General features: G+C 41.3%; 1 protein-coding gene across 3 annotated transcripts in view; it reads right to left on the reverse strand.

Annotated features, from left to right (window-relative positions):
- Positions 1-14,415, reverse strand: part of csmd2 (CUB and Sushi multiple domains 2) — a 632,593-nt gene that overhangs the window by 51,664 nt on the left and 566,514 nt on the right. For all 3 annotated transcript variants that reach the window (XM_062962418.1, XM_062962417.1, XM_062962419.1), the window contains 4 exons: positions 13,275-13,448; positions 8,892-9,065; positions 5,989-6,162; positions 3,583-3,771 (listed from right to left, as the gene is read on the reverse strand). In XM_062962418.1, coding sequence (XP_062818488.1) covers positions 3,583-3,771; positions 5,989-6,162; positions 8,892-9,065; positions 13,275-13,448 — 711 coding nt within the window. The remainder of the gene's footprint in view (positions 1-3,582; positions 3,772-5,988; positions 6,163-8,891; positions 9,066-13,274; positions 13,449-14,415) is intronic.

A 14,415-nucleotide genomic window follows, 5' to 3' on the forward strand; every position in this document is an offset into this window, starting at 1 on the left:
CTCTAACACAAAAGTTATTCAAGTCTGGTATTGGTTCCAATGTATATAGGCTTCAGGGATACATAGTCAATGAAAATATCTTCCAAACAATTTAAACAGATGATTGGTCGTGTTGCTGTATACTGGAATGAAGAAAATAATGATGGAGCACTGCTCTCAAAAAAGTCTTTGAAAGTAAAGCCCAAATAAAGTCCCAATTCTACAGGGGTCCCGGGTATTTTTGTACCCTGTTTCAGGTAAAATACTTGTTACTCTATGTTTTGTTTTAGATAGAAATTCATTGTTGCTGAGTATAACAACTCCCGAAGAAGGGGATTTTCTCCCTGAAACAGGGTACAAAATACCCGGGACCCCTGTAGACTTGGGTCTTTATTTGGACTTTACTTTCGAAGACTTTTTTGAGAGCGGTGCTCCATCATTATTTTCTTCATTCCAGTATGCAGCAACACAACCAACCATCTGTTTAACTTGTTTGGAAGATATTTTCATTGACTATGTATTCCTGAAGCCTATATACATTGGAAGCAATACCAGACTTGAATAACTTTTGTGTTAGAGCTGTTGCTCCTTTTCATTTTGTCGGGTACGGCCAAATTGAGCTTTGTACGGGGAACTTTAATAATATATGTTATTTGGACATATTTTCTTTGTACATAGACTATCGTATGTTTGTATAGATACTTTACAAGTATTCTGGGATTTTGTATAGTTTAGGACTCCAACCCATAAGCCTTGGCCAGCTAGCCCAATGGTCAGGAATTCTGGGAGCTGAACTCCAAAACACCTGGAGGACCAAAGGTTGGACACCACTGATCTAAATAATCTATTTCATCATACTTTTGATTTAATGCTCAGTTCCTCTGTTCAGTGTACCATGGGAAGTGCAGTTCTAGCTGAGTGTGTCCTGGTCTACCTGATATGGTGGATCCCAAATATTTTTCCTAATGGGCCAGGGTCTCGTATTTGCATTTTTCATATACCGTATATACTCGAGTATAAGCCGACCCGAATATAAGCCGAGGCACCTAATTTTACCACAAAAAACTGGGATAACTTATTGACCTGAGTATAAGCTGAGGGTGGGAAATGAAGCGGCTACTGGTAAATTTCAAAATAAAAATAGATACCAATAAAATTACATTAAATGAGGCATCAGTAGGTTAAGTAAGGTATATATATGGATACAGATATACAGGTACATGGATCTATATCAATGATGGGCAACCTTTTGCGCTTGGTGTGTCAAAATTCACCAAAAAACCTAGCATGACTTGGGTGGTGTGTCACTTTGAGAAAAAAACCATAATTTCGCAATATGTATAGTTTAAATAACAAAAATATATAATTGTAATATATTCAATAAATCCTAAGGAGATAGTGTTGACTTGTCCAAGGTCCCTCAGTAGGTTTCTATGGCTGAGCCAGAGTCGTAGCCCAATGTTGAAACTACCACACAACCCTGTCTCTCTTATTTAATTTCTTAAGGTAGTTTTCCAAGCTCAAGTTGTATCACTCTCTCCTGATATTCACCTTATTGTTTATTTTGTTCCTGTGGTTCACTCCATAAGTCTCCATATAAACTTCCAAATTCACTCCCTAGGGAAAACTATCTCATAGTCTTCTTTTCCCCCCCCCCCAAACTTCACTCACTTGAGGAGACAAGTCCTTCCCCAACTCCATCCCTTCAAGCATTGGAACTAAGATGAAAAAGCGGAGACGTGTTTTTGTGCATTTGGACCAACAATTTGTCTAAGTTCCCTCTGTTTGGTCCCAGGTAGGAATGCATGTGCCCAACCCACCTCTCACCCCTGCAGCCAAGCATTTTTCCCAGCCTCACTGACTCTCTCTGTACTTTTCCTGACATTTCTTAGATGTTTCTGTTCAAGCAGGTCCCTTCCCATTTTTTTCCATGCTCTGTTGCTGGAGGCAAGATTTGGCGCTCGCTTTTGTTCCGAAAACAGCAGCTGTTTAATGTCACTTGTCCAATATTTCTCTGTCACAGTAGCAGGAGGGGATTCACTTATCAATTTCCCATGGTCTTTGGCACAGTGGCAAGGTAACGGGAAGCATGCTGATAACGTGGGGAGGGAGCGGGAGAAAAAGGTGCAAAACTAAATTAGGGAAAAAAGAGTGTTTGCTTCTCGAATTATTTAGCGTGAAGGAAGAAGGCAGAGGAAAAATTCAACTAAAAAAAAAGTGAGACTCTTAATAAAATATGAAGGTCTTCAGTCCCCTTGGGTAGTCACATTTATCTGGAAGTCATTTTTGAAATCTTGATTTAATTAATGTTTGGTGCAACCAGTAATCTCTCCTAGTCTTGTTTTAACACTTGCTAAAATGGATGGGAATTCGCTATGGGATTCGGTTGTTATTAGCAACCTACAAGTCAACTTGGACTTATGGTGACCCCATGAATGAGAGACCTCCAAGTCACCTGATCATCAAGAGTCCCATCAGGTTTTTTAAACTAAGGCTTCCTTGATCTAATCCATATATGTGGAAAATGGTTTCTACCTTGTCCATTGCCTAGATGTCAACTTGGACTTATGGTGACCTCACAAATGAGAGACCTCCAAGTCACCTGATCCTCAAGAGTCCCACTCAGATCTTTCAAACTAAGGACTGTGGCTTCCTTGATCTAATCCATTTGTGTGAAAAGTGGTTTCTACCTTGTCCATTGCCTACAAGTCAACTTGACTTATGGTGACCTCACAAATGAGAGACTTCCAAGTCACCTGATCCACAACAATCCCACTCAGATCTTTCGGACTAAGGACTGTGGCTTCCTTGATCTAATCCATTTATGTGGAAAGTGGTTGCTTTCAAATCAACTTCAACTTATGGTGACCCTATGAATGAGAGGTCTCCAAGCCATCATCTTCTCAACAGCCTTACTTAGGTCTTGCAAAGTCAAGGCAGCTGTGGCTTCCTTGTTTCAGCCCATCCATTCCTAATGCTGTGATTTGAGGTTGGATTAGGATTTTAGGAGACTAGGGTCCAAATCCCTGCTCCGATAGGTTCGCCTTAGAGTTGTTGCAAGTCAACAACATGAAGGCACACAACAACATGAACAAAAAAACCCATCGTGGATATTTACAGCTTCAGCTCCATCTTTAGATAGCACATACCTTCATTCTAAGGCAGTGGTTCTCAACCTGGGGTCCCCAGATGTTTTTGGCCTTCAACTCCCAGAAATACTAACATCTGGTAAAATAGCTGGGATTTCTGGGAGTTGTAGGCCAAAAACATCTGGGGAACCACTGCTGTAAGGAATTGTTTCCACTTATTGCTCTCCGTTCCTCAACTGACTCTATCCATTCACTTTGGAAGCTCTATGGAAGGAGAATGTTCTTCTCAGCTGATACTACCCTTGAGTTGGGAGTGAGATGAGCAGGGATTCGACACTCAATCCCTCCTTATCCAGCACTAACATTGCATCCACCTCCATGTCAGATAGGGATCTTAAACTGGATGTCTGAGAAATAGTTCTTGGGGAAAGAGATAGGAAAAAAAAACAACCCCACATATGGAAAGCACGAAATAGTTGGGAGCACAGTCTCTGAAGGAAACGGAAACACTTACAATGACACACTGGGAGGGGTCGATCCCAAGTGCCATCCCCCTGACAGGTAAGGACATGGGTGCCCAGTAAGTAATACCCATGGTTGCACAGATAAGAGACTGTGGTTCCGTAGCTGTATCTGTGAGGCCCGCTTGGCTGCACTTGTCGGACGCTGTTATCCAGGTGCCCGGGGTCAGTACAGTTTACAACTGCAAGCAAATCACAGGAAGAATAAATAAAATAAAATGGGGGAAATACTACAGGGCGAAGTAGTAACAAAGGGGGAGCGGGACCTAAAGTAAAAGGAAAGAGGATCAAATCCTTATGTCATATATTTCCCCCCAAAATCTGGTTTATTTTCCATGAAACTTTAAAACGAATGCATTGTTTTCATTGAAAGCAGTGATTCCCAAAGTAGGCGCTACCGCCCCCTGGTGGGCACTGCAGCAATCCAGGGGAGCGGTGATGGCCACAGATAGCAATTTCTGTTTAATTGCTATTAAATTTTTTTTAAAAAAATAATTTCCAGGGGTGGTAGGTCAAATAGGTTTAGGAACCACTTATTTACAGCGTGAAACATACAAAAGATACCGGCTGATTCCTGGGGAAGAAAGGGCCCCAATCCTGAAAAGGAGGGTATAATATGCATCACCAGTGAGATTGTTTCAGGATTGGAGTTTGGCCTCATCCCCAAATAGATGTCCAGATATTTTGGGGGTGGGGTGGGGGGATATTTGCTAGGAATATAAAGGTGGATGATACAAGAGGGAAGGTGTGCTTGAATCGGGGAAGGGGAGCAGGGAGAGGGAATTCGAGAAGTGAACTTCGACGTTCCATTACATAGACCAGTTTTGAAAACTTTTGGATGCCTTTTCCGTTCCCTGAAAAAGAATTCTAGATGGTGAACCAACCAAGTCAGCTGTATCGTAAACACTCATCCTGATCTCTTTGTTTAGTTCTGGATTTTCAACCAACGGCACGCAAGACACGATCCAGAATGCACTGCAACTGCCATTCAAACGTTAGGAGAGTAATAAAAGCAATCAATGAAAAATACATTAACAAACAGGTCTATAGTGGCATGAAAAAAGTCAACCTGGGTTGTTGTGTGTTTTCAAGGCTGTATGGCTATGCTCCAGAAGCATTCTCTCCTGACGTTTCACCCAGGCATCCTCAGAGGTTGTGAAGTCTGTTGGAAACTAGGCAAGTGGGGTTTATATATCTGTGGAATATCCAGGGTGGGACACCTCCCAATAAAGAATTTCCCCAGGCAGGAAGCAGCCAAGCTTTGAGGCTGCAAGGCTATTCAATGCTAATCAAGCCGGCCAAGTGCAACATTCACACTTGCCTCAAACAGACAAGAGTTCTTTCTCCCACTAGGGACATCATTTCACAAGTATATACCGTATATACTCGAGTATAAGCCGACGCGAATATAAGCCGAGGCACCTAATTTTAACCACAAAAAAAAACTGGGAAAACATTGACTCCAGTATAAGCCGAGATACCAGTAAAATTACATTAATTGAGGCCTCAGTAGTTTAAATGTTTTTGAATCTTTACATCAAACTGTAATTTAAGATATAACTGTTCAACTCCGATTAAATCATTATTTTCATCTTCTTCAATGTCAATGTGCTTATGTATACTTTTAATAATAATAGAGTGAAATAATAAATGTAATAATAATAATAATAAATGCAGAAAAATAATAAATGTAATAATAAATATAGTAAAATAATAAATGTATTAATAATAATAAAAATAGAGTAAAATAAATGTAAAAGTAACAACAATAATAGAGTAAAATAATAAATGTAACAATACCAATAATAATAGAGAAAAATAATAAATATACCATCTATACTTGAGTATAAGCCGACCTGAATATAAGCCCACCAGGACCCTCACCCGATTATAAGCGGAAGAGGTTTTTTTTCAGTCCTAAAAAAGGGCTGAAAATCTAGGCTTATACTCGAGTATATACAGTAAACCCCATTTGCCTAGTTTCCAACAGAACTCACAACCTCTGAGGCTGGCTGCCATAGATGTGGGCGAAACGTCAGGAGAGAATGCTTCTGGAACGTGGCCATACAGCCCGGAAAACACACAACAACCCTGTGATTCCGGCCATGAAAGCCTTCGATAACACAAAGTCAGCCTGCTTTTTGAAAATCATCTCAGCAAAAGAGTCATGCAGACATCGAAAAAAAGTTGAAGAAAGATGGGCAAAATAATCCCCAAATTTAACATGTTAATTCCACAATGGATTCCACTTACTGAATTATTGACACCGTGGTCACAATCCCTTCCATTCTCAAGAGAAAGCAATACTGTTCCATCTCAGGGCCAGCAGTTGCATACCACTCTAATATACCCTCCAATACATTGACCAAAATAATGTGGACCAAAAGGGAAGGACTTACTGCGGCAAACGGGCAGGGCATTGCTCCATTGCCCGTTGGTTAGGCACTGGGACTTGGAGGCCCCTTCGAGGCGGTACCCCGTGTTGCACACAAACTTGGCCACGTCATTCAGGTTGAACTGGGTGCCTAGCGTCAGGCCGTTGGCTGGATTGCCTGGGTGGCCACAGGTTATGGCTGCAGGAAGGAAGACAAATCGTTACTCAACAAAACCTTGCTGTTGTGGTTCAGCCTGATGATGAAGGGGGATTTGGGTTTATGCAGGTTGAGCAAGGAAATGTTGAAGTCTCTGAATTGTCAGAAAGGCCACAGGCTAGCAGGGAAGCTGAAGTTAGTGATAAGGGTGACCTTTCACAAGATTTAGAACATCAACAAAGTCCAGGTGGTTTAGGCAGTGAGTCAAGGGAGTCTTCCTTAGATAGAGACACAAGGTTAAGGTTAAGAGTTTGTCTCAGACATTGTGAGAATAGCTAGTAAATGTGTGGGAATCCAAGGTCAGAGGAACATTTTCTTAGCTTGTAATCATGGTTAAATTGGGAGAAACAGGGAAAGATTTCAGATGAAGCAACGTTGATTTTGGAAGCTTAATTCCTGCCTTGTCTCTGCTCGTGGAAAAATATTCTTGCTTTTGTTCCTGCCTAGATTCTGTGTTTGGATTGTATTTTGGAATTTGTTTTTCAGGACTGATTTGCTATATTAGAGACTTTGAACTATTTTCTACAGAGACTGAACTATATTCTGCAGATTGCCTTTGCAATTAGATTACTCATTTTTATTGCTTTTTATTAGGATTTTGCTATCTTTTATCAATAAACTGAAAAAACCCATGTCTGCTGTGGTGAAGAGTGTGTTAAGAGCAAGGTGAACCAGTGCTGAGGTGCAACACTTGCTGATTCATTAAAATAACAGAGCTAGGAGACACTTCTGGAGCCCAAATGTCTATTTTTTTTTTACAGGAACTGGTTCACTTCCAAAGCAAACGGTAGAAGCCATCGTTTCTTTGCTTTTCTCCCCTTGAGATTCACCCAGCAGAAAACATATGAGACAAAATGCTGTCCTTCCTTTTTTCCTTTTCAGATGACACGTTATAATAGTGCGAGTTCATTCATTTGTTTTATATCCTGATTTTCACCCAATATGGGCCCCAAAGTAGGAATACAGGTCAGAATTTTGTATCAATTACTTCTGTTTATGAATATGGAACAGATTCCATTTTCATCATTGTTACTTGGTCAAAATCTTGACAGTATTGCAACAATTGTAACTCCAAATCAACTTTATTGTATATCATAAATGGGATGTAATTTTTGGTCTTCATTTCCAAAAATGATTATCACAGGTTGAGCTTTTTACTGTGGCTCCTAGATCAATAGATTGGGAAACCATCAACTTTTAGTCTTTTAGAGCTGCCCAAGGGCTGAACCTATTTTGGGGATCACTTCTTTAAGGTTCGGACTAAATCCCGCCAATCACACCACAGTCAACCATCTACTATTGTTTTCATAGCTCAAAATAGAACTGCCCCATATGTCAATACAGAAAAGGTCCCCTTTTCCCTTTCTTTTATTTTTAAATATCATTTTTAGTTGTTTACTTCCAACACTAATACAAAATAAGTAACATTAATACGCCGCCTTATGACAAGAAGCATTACATTCCAAACGAACCCTCTGAGAGATAGAATTGCTTTGCTTGCATGCATGGAATAAACAGATTTTTCTTTTCTTGTGTTCGGGTGAATAATCTTGAATCAAGAATGTAAATGAACAAAGATCCCCTAACAAATCTTTCCAATATTTACTCCGAAACCTCAGCGGTACTGGGATATTGTTTACAAAGGCAACGAAAGGCCGCCGTTTATCAGTAAACAAGTCTGTTATGATTTCTCCCTCTGAAGGCCTTCAATGGGGAGCGCATAGGGGTCCCAAAGCCATATATGGTCTGCGGGTAATACTTTGCTCAGCATGTTTCCATCCCTTAGCTAGAAACATTTTGGCAACTGGTAATAAAATACATGAGGCATTTGTGAAGCCAATCGTCATTATCATTGGTATTATTTGTTGGATTTTGGTTGTATGTATATGAAATGTAAATCAAGTGTTTCTGCTGTTTTGCAAGAGTGTGTGTTTCAGCAATGAAACAGTTAACAGCAGGCTAGTTTGACTGACAGCCTGCTGTGACCTATGAGACATGATTTCCAGTCTTGGAGGTTGGAACTTCCTTCGGACTAAGGAATGTGCTTTCTTATCTCTGTTGAGCTGTGTTTGCCGAGCCGAGAGGCAAAAGAAGAATGCCAGCTTCGAGTGATGGCTTTTGCTGCATTTTGTAAATATGTTTTGTAGATATTGAATAAATGTTTGGACTTCAGACTGCAGATGTCTTTGAGTCTAACACTGAAGAGGAATTGGTGAAGCAGGAGGTTCACCAATTCGTCAGGGTGCTAATCTGGAGAAGATGATTGATGGTGTTTGAAGAAACCCACCCACCACGCACCCTGACCCCTGGCTCTGCATCCTGTCATTATTGGTATTTGTATATAGTCTGCAATAATTGTGTATATGCTGGAGTGTGTACTTATTTATTATGTTCTTACAAATCTCTTATTTTGGGGATGACACAGAGTGCATCTACACAATTAAAGTGGTGTCAAACAGCATCAATTCTGCAGTGTAGACGCACCCATTGCCATTGAAGAATTCTTGTTCACCTCTGTTTACATCTTCTCCAACAGGAAGAAGATACATTTTTCTTAATTTATGTCACAAATAGCAACCAATATATATATAGACTTTCAAAGAGACTGAACTTCTTCCTTTCTGATGGGACGTCTTCCATGGAGCACTCAACCTATCTTCCAACAGTTCTTGCTACACACAACACTGTAATAAAGATGGCAACATACTTACGCACACAGACAGGAGTCTTTCCGGACCAGTGGTGGTCTTGCTGGCAGATCCGGACAGACATCCCAATGAGACGGAAGCCAGGGTTGCACTGGTACACCACGCTGCCTCGGTAGTTGAAGTTCTCACCATTTATCTGGCCGTTGACAATGGGATCTGGTTCGCCACAATGACCCGCTGGATGGGAATAAAAATCAGAAAAAACATCCATTATAGTGTTAGCCTTGTTTCCAGGTACAGTAGAGTTCTGGTTATCAGACTTCCGGTTATCCGACATACCGTATTATCCGACGTGCCAGGCCAAGCTGTGTGGTCCACAGTGCTTGCTGGATGGAGGAGACACAGCTAGCCCAGACTTTCCTTCCAAGCAAGCACCCAGCACCTCTTCCCTTCGCCCAGTGCCCGGCCCTTTGGAGAGGCTCCGGTGCGTATTACTAAGCAGCAAACACCACTGGGGCTTCCTTAAATAGGGTGCTTGGCAAAGGAAAGAGCACCTCTTCCCTTCGCCAAGCACCTGGCCCTTTATAGAAGCCACAGTGCGTGTTTGTAGACAGCAAGCATGCACCGGGGCTTCTCTAAACCGGGCCTCCCTATTATCCAACAGTCCTGGTTATCCTACTGATGAGGAACTGGAAAATATAGATTTTAGACATATACTAGCTGTGCCCGGCCACGCGTTGCTGTGGCATTGTCTGGTGGTGTCTGTATTTTATAGGCAGTGTGGAAGAGGACTAAGTGAGGCCTAACTTTGCCTGTCCCCTGGGCTGAGTGGGTTGTTTGGAGACCAAGTGGGCAGAGATTAGCCCTCTTAACTGGCAGCAATTGGATAAAAACAATTATTCCTCTCCCTCTAATTAGGACTTTATTTTTCTTTTCTTTTTGTTGTATCAACCTAGAGGCGTGGATGATGGGTTGTGTTGTCAAATTTCGAGGTTGGGGGGCTTGTAGTTTTGTTGTTTTGTGGGTCGCCGTGATGCCATCATTCTTTTATATATATAGATTGTATGCACATTAGAAGCACTGAAATGTAGAAAAATCAGACTCCCTGTGTGTTAGATTCTGTGTAAATGTACAAGCTGGGAGAAGGGCCCCCCTGTTATCTATACATTCCAGTGTGAATTGGTTCCTAGTACAGCTTGACAGGTCAAGAGTGGCCTCTTGATGGATCTCTCTTTTGGTGTCTGTGACTTGCTACAGGCTTTTAAGAGTGCTTAGATAGGAAAATGCTGATTGTGCATATTTATGCCCATGTATGTAAGCATGTGAAGTGATGTACTAATGACGAGATGTATGTAGAAGCATGTTCTTTGTCTAAAAATGTATAAAAGGCAAAGCCAACACCTTGATCGGGGCTCTGGTTTGCTTTTGGAAGAGATTCCACTTCCAGAGACTCAGCTGAAAATAATAAACCAGACTTTTTGGCCTCTCAAAGGATTGCTCTTGGTGTTATTTTATAATAGCCCCATTCTTGAGGTGTTGCCAATGTTATTTTGCACTGTATTGTCCATTTCAATCGTGAAGTACCTTCCCCATTCCGGCACATTCTGTACTGGGTTTTATGAATTAGTCTTCTGTTTTAATATTGTATGCTTCATGTCGATTTTATCGATTGTTTTACTGATAATTGAAGTTTTATTGGTATAATTGTTTTATCATTGATATTTGATTGTTTTATCGGGCTAGGCCCCATGTAAGCCGCCCCGAGTCCCTTCGGGGAGATGGGGCGGGGTATAAAAATAAAGTTATTATTATTATTATTATTATTATTATTATTATTATTATTATTATTATTATTATTTTATGACACAGCAAACAAGATAGATATGCTGGATTTCATATCACAAAATCACAAGTCGAACACTTCCCAAGTGTCTAGGACTGTGTGATGTATTTACGGATGATGCGCGCAGATCCCAGCAGGGTGGCCTTTTGCAGCTGGCAGATCGTAATTTTGTCAATGTCTATTGTTTCCAAATGCTGGCTGAGATCTTTTGGCACGGCACCCAATGTGCCCATCACCACTGGGACCACCTGCACTGGTTTCTGCCAGAGTCTTTGAAGTTCAATCTTGAGGTCCTGGTTGCAGCTGAGTTTTTCCTGTTGTTTTTCGTCAATGCGACTGTCACCTGGGATGGCAACATCAATGATCCAAACCTTTTTCTTTTCCACAACTGTGATGTCTGGTGTGTTGTGTTCCAGAACTTTGTCAGTCTGGGTTCGGAAGTCCCACAGTATCTTTGCGTGCTCATTTTCCAATACTTTTGCAGGTTTGTGATCCCACCAGTTCTTTGCTGCTGGGAGGTGGTACTTGAGGCATAAGTTCCAATGAATCATTTGGGCCACATAGTTGTGCCTCTGTTTGTAGTCTGTCTGTGCAATTTTCTTACAGCAGCTGAAGATATGATCACTGGTTTCGTTGGTTTCCTTGCACAGTCTGCATTTTGGGTCATCAGCTGATTTTTCGATCTTGGCCTTCATTGCCTTTGTTCTGATGGCTTACTCCTGGGCTGTAAGGATCAGGCCTTCTGTCTCCTTCTTCAGGGTCCCATTCATGAGCCAGAGCCAGGTCTTCTCCTTATCAGCTTTTCCTTCAATTTTGTCAAGGAACTTTCCATGCAATGTTTTGTTTTGTTGTTGTTGTTGTTGTTGTTGTTGTTGTTGTTGTTGTTGTTGTTGTTGCTGCTGCTGCTGCTGTTGTTGTTGTTGTTGTTGTTGTTGTTATTATTATTATTATTATTATTATTATTATTATTATTATTATTATTATTATTATGTCTCCTATCATTGTACAACACTACATTTAGCCTGCCTGTTTAAGTCAGATAACCAGAACTCTACTGTATATTAGATCTGCTGATTCTAAAAATGGCACCAATTTCCCCCCATCAGCACTAGTTTTTGAGAGAAGGAACATATGACATCTATCAGTAACCATCTACTTGCTCCTAGAAGACCATGATAACCCTATCTAAAGACCTAACGCTGATGTAGTCTATCCAATGCAGTTTTGTGAATAAGTGTCCCAAAGAAACCCAGAAACAGGCTTTAAAAGCCAAAACACAAATAATATTTTGTTGGGCTGTGTATTTCATCAGGGAAATCCCATTACCAGTTTGAACATGCACAACTTCTTTCACCTTTCTCCATACCTTTGCTCATATTATTGCATTTTTTAAAAACTGGCAACACCATCCGCAACCCACCGAGTGCAGTGGATTAAACCTCGATTCCATAGATTAACTAACTTTTAACTTTTAAGTGAATAATCTACTGCTCGAAGCCCTGGGTTCCTTACTGATTGACTGCCTAATTGATCTGATTTCATTTACATGCTGCCTTTCTCCCAGGATTGGGCCGCCGGGCAGCTTCAGCCATAATTATAACGCTTAGAAACATAATAAATTATACATATTAACAGATGAATTAAATTAATTATACCGTTCAAATGCCACTTAACCATTTTTAAAAATACCTCACTGTACCACTAACAAAAAAAAAATAAATCAGTAAAATGTTTAAAGGAACGACATTTCTGTTTTGGAACTAAGTTCAGGCAGTCGGTTACTGAAGGTTGGCCTGAATGGAAAAGTCTTTAGCTTTGCTGCGAGTTTTCTGGGCTTTATGGCCATATTCCAGAAGCATTCTCTCCTGACGTTTCGCCCACATCTATGGCAGGCATCCTCAGAGGTTGTGAGGTGTGTTGGAAACTTGGCAAGTGGGGTTTATATATCTGTATGGCCATGTTCCAGAAGCATTCTCTCCTGATGTTTGCCCACATCTATGGCAGGCATCCTCAGAGGTTGTGAGGTGTGTTGCAAACTTGGCAAGTGGGGTTTATATATCTGTATGGCCATGTTCCAGAAGCATTCTCTCCTGACGTTTGCCCACATCTATGGCAGGCATCCTCAGAGGTTGTGAGGTGTGTTGGAAACTAGGCAAGTGGGGTTTATATATCTGTATGGCCATGTTCCAGAAGCATTCTCTCCTGACGTTTCGCCCACATCTATGGCAGGCATCCTCAGAGGTTGTGAGGTATATTGGAAACTAAGCAAGGGAGGTTTATATATCTGTGGATATTGGAGGCTGGTGCGAATGTTGTAATTAATCACTTCGTGGCCTGGCTTCTTCCTGCTTGGTGGAATCCTTTGTTGGGAGGTGTTAGCTGGCCCTGATTGATTCATGTCTGGAATTTCTCTGTTTTCATAGTGTTGTTCTTTATTTACTGTTCATATTTTAGAGTTTTTAATACTGGTAGCCAGATTTTGATATATTGGCCGCTTTTGATATATTATTTCTAATATACCGCAAGGGTATAGATTGTAGGATTCTGGGATTTTCAAAAGAGTTTATAAGTGTCCTATGATATATTACCAAAAAAAATATTACCTAGGCACTTCACTTCCAGGCCACTCCAAAGGCCATTTGCCATGCATTCCCGGACACGGGAGCCCACCAAGGTATAACCGGTGTTGCAGGAGAAGATGGCAGTCGCTCCATAGGTGGTCAAGGTCCCAATCCGGTTCCCGTTGGGTGGCACAGGTAGGTCTCCACAGGATATAACTGGAGAGATGAAAAAAAGCCCGTCACATCCTGGGATGCTGAGTGGCAAAACATGAAACAAATGTACGGTAATTTGGGGAAAGGGAATTGATCTTCAAGGACCAAGCATCAGAGAGAGATCGGGACGGCAAGAAGATACAAACTAGGAGAGGCTGCAGCAATTTGTTTTTGCTTGAACCTAAACCAGTGGTTCTCAACCTGTGGGTCCCCAGATGTTTTGGCCTGTTAGAAATCCTAACAGCTGGGATTTTTGGGCCAAAACATCTGGGGACCCACAGGTTGAGAACCACTGACCTAGAGGGAAGAGCAAGACTGTTGTGTTGTCGAAGGCTTTCATGGCTGGAATCAATGGGTTGTTGTGCATTTTCCGGCCGTAGGCAAGATCTTTGCTCCCTCTGCCGGGTTGTGTTGAATCTATTGTTGCATTTTGAGCTCAGTTTGCAGCAACTGAAATAAACTGAGCACAGAAGGGAAAAGTGGGGAGAGAAGAGAGGAACGGGGGTGTTTTCAAGGTAACTGGAAAAGTGGAATTGGGATCAATAGGTAATAATAATATAATAAAACTTTATTTATATACCGCCCTATCTCCCGGATGGGACTCAGGGCGGTTTACAGTAATAAAAGCAACACAAACATTACATAATGTAATGTACATAAGGTACCGCTCCGGTGGGAAGATAAAGGCGGTCCATGCAGTCATGCCGGCCATATGACCTTGGAGGTGTCTACGGACAACGCTGGCTCTTCGGCTTAGAAATGGAGATGAGCACCAACCCCCAGAGTCGGACACGACTGGATTTAACGTCAGGGGAAACCTTTACTTATGGGCATTGTTAGACTACAACTTGCAGCATTTCACAATTGGTTATACTATCCAGAACCATTAGGAGTTGCAATCCAGCAACATCTGGAAGGCCCATCATTTATTTATTATTATTTTATTATAGGGCGGATCACATTACACATA

Source organism: Anolis carolinensis, unplaced genomic scaffold (assembly GCF_035594765.1).
Source record: "Anolis carolinensis isolate JA03-04 unplaced genomic scaffold, rAnoCar3.1.pri scaffold_10, whole genome shotgun sequence".
In the NCBI taxonomy this organism is placed as follows: Eukaryota; Metazoa; Chordata; class Lepidosauria; order Squamata; family Dactyloidae; genus Anolis; species Anolis carolinensis.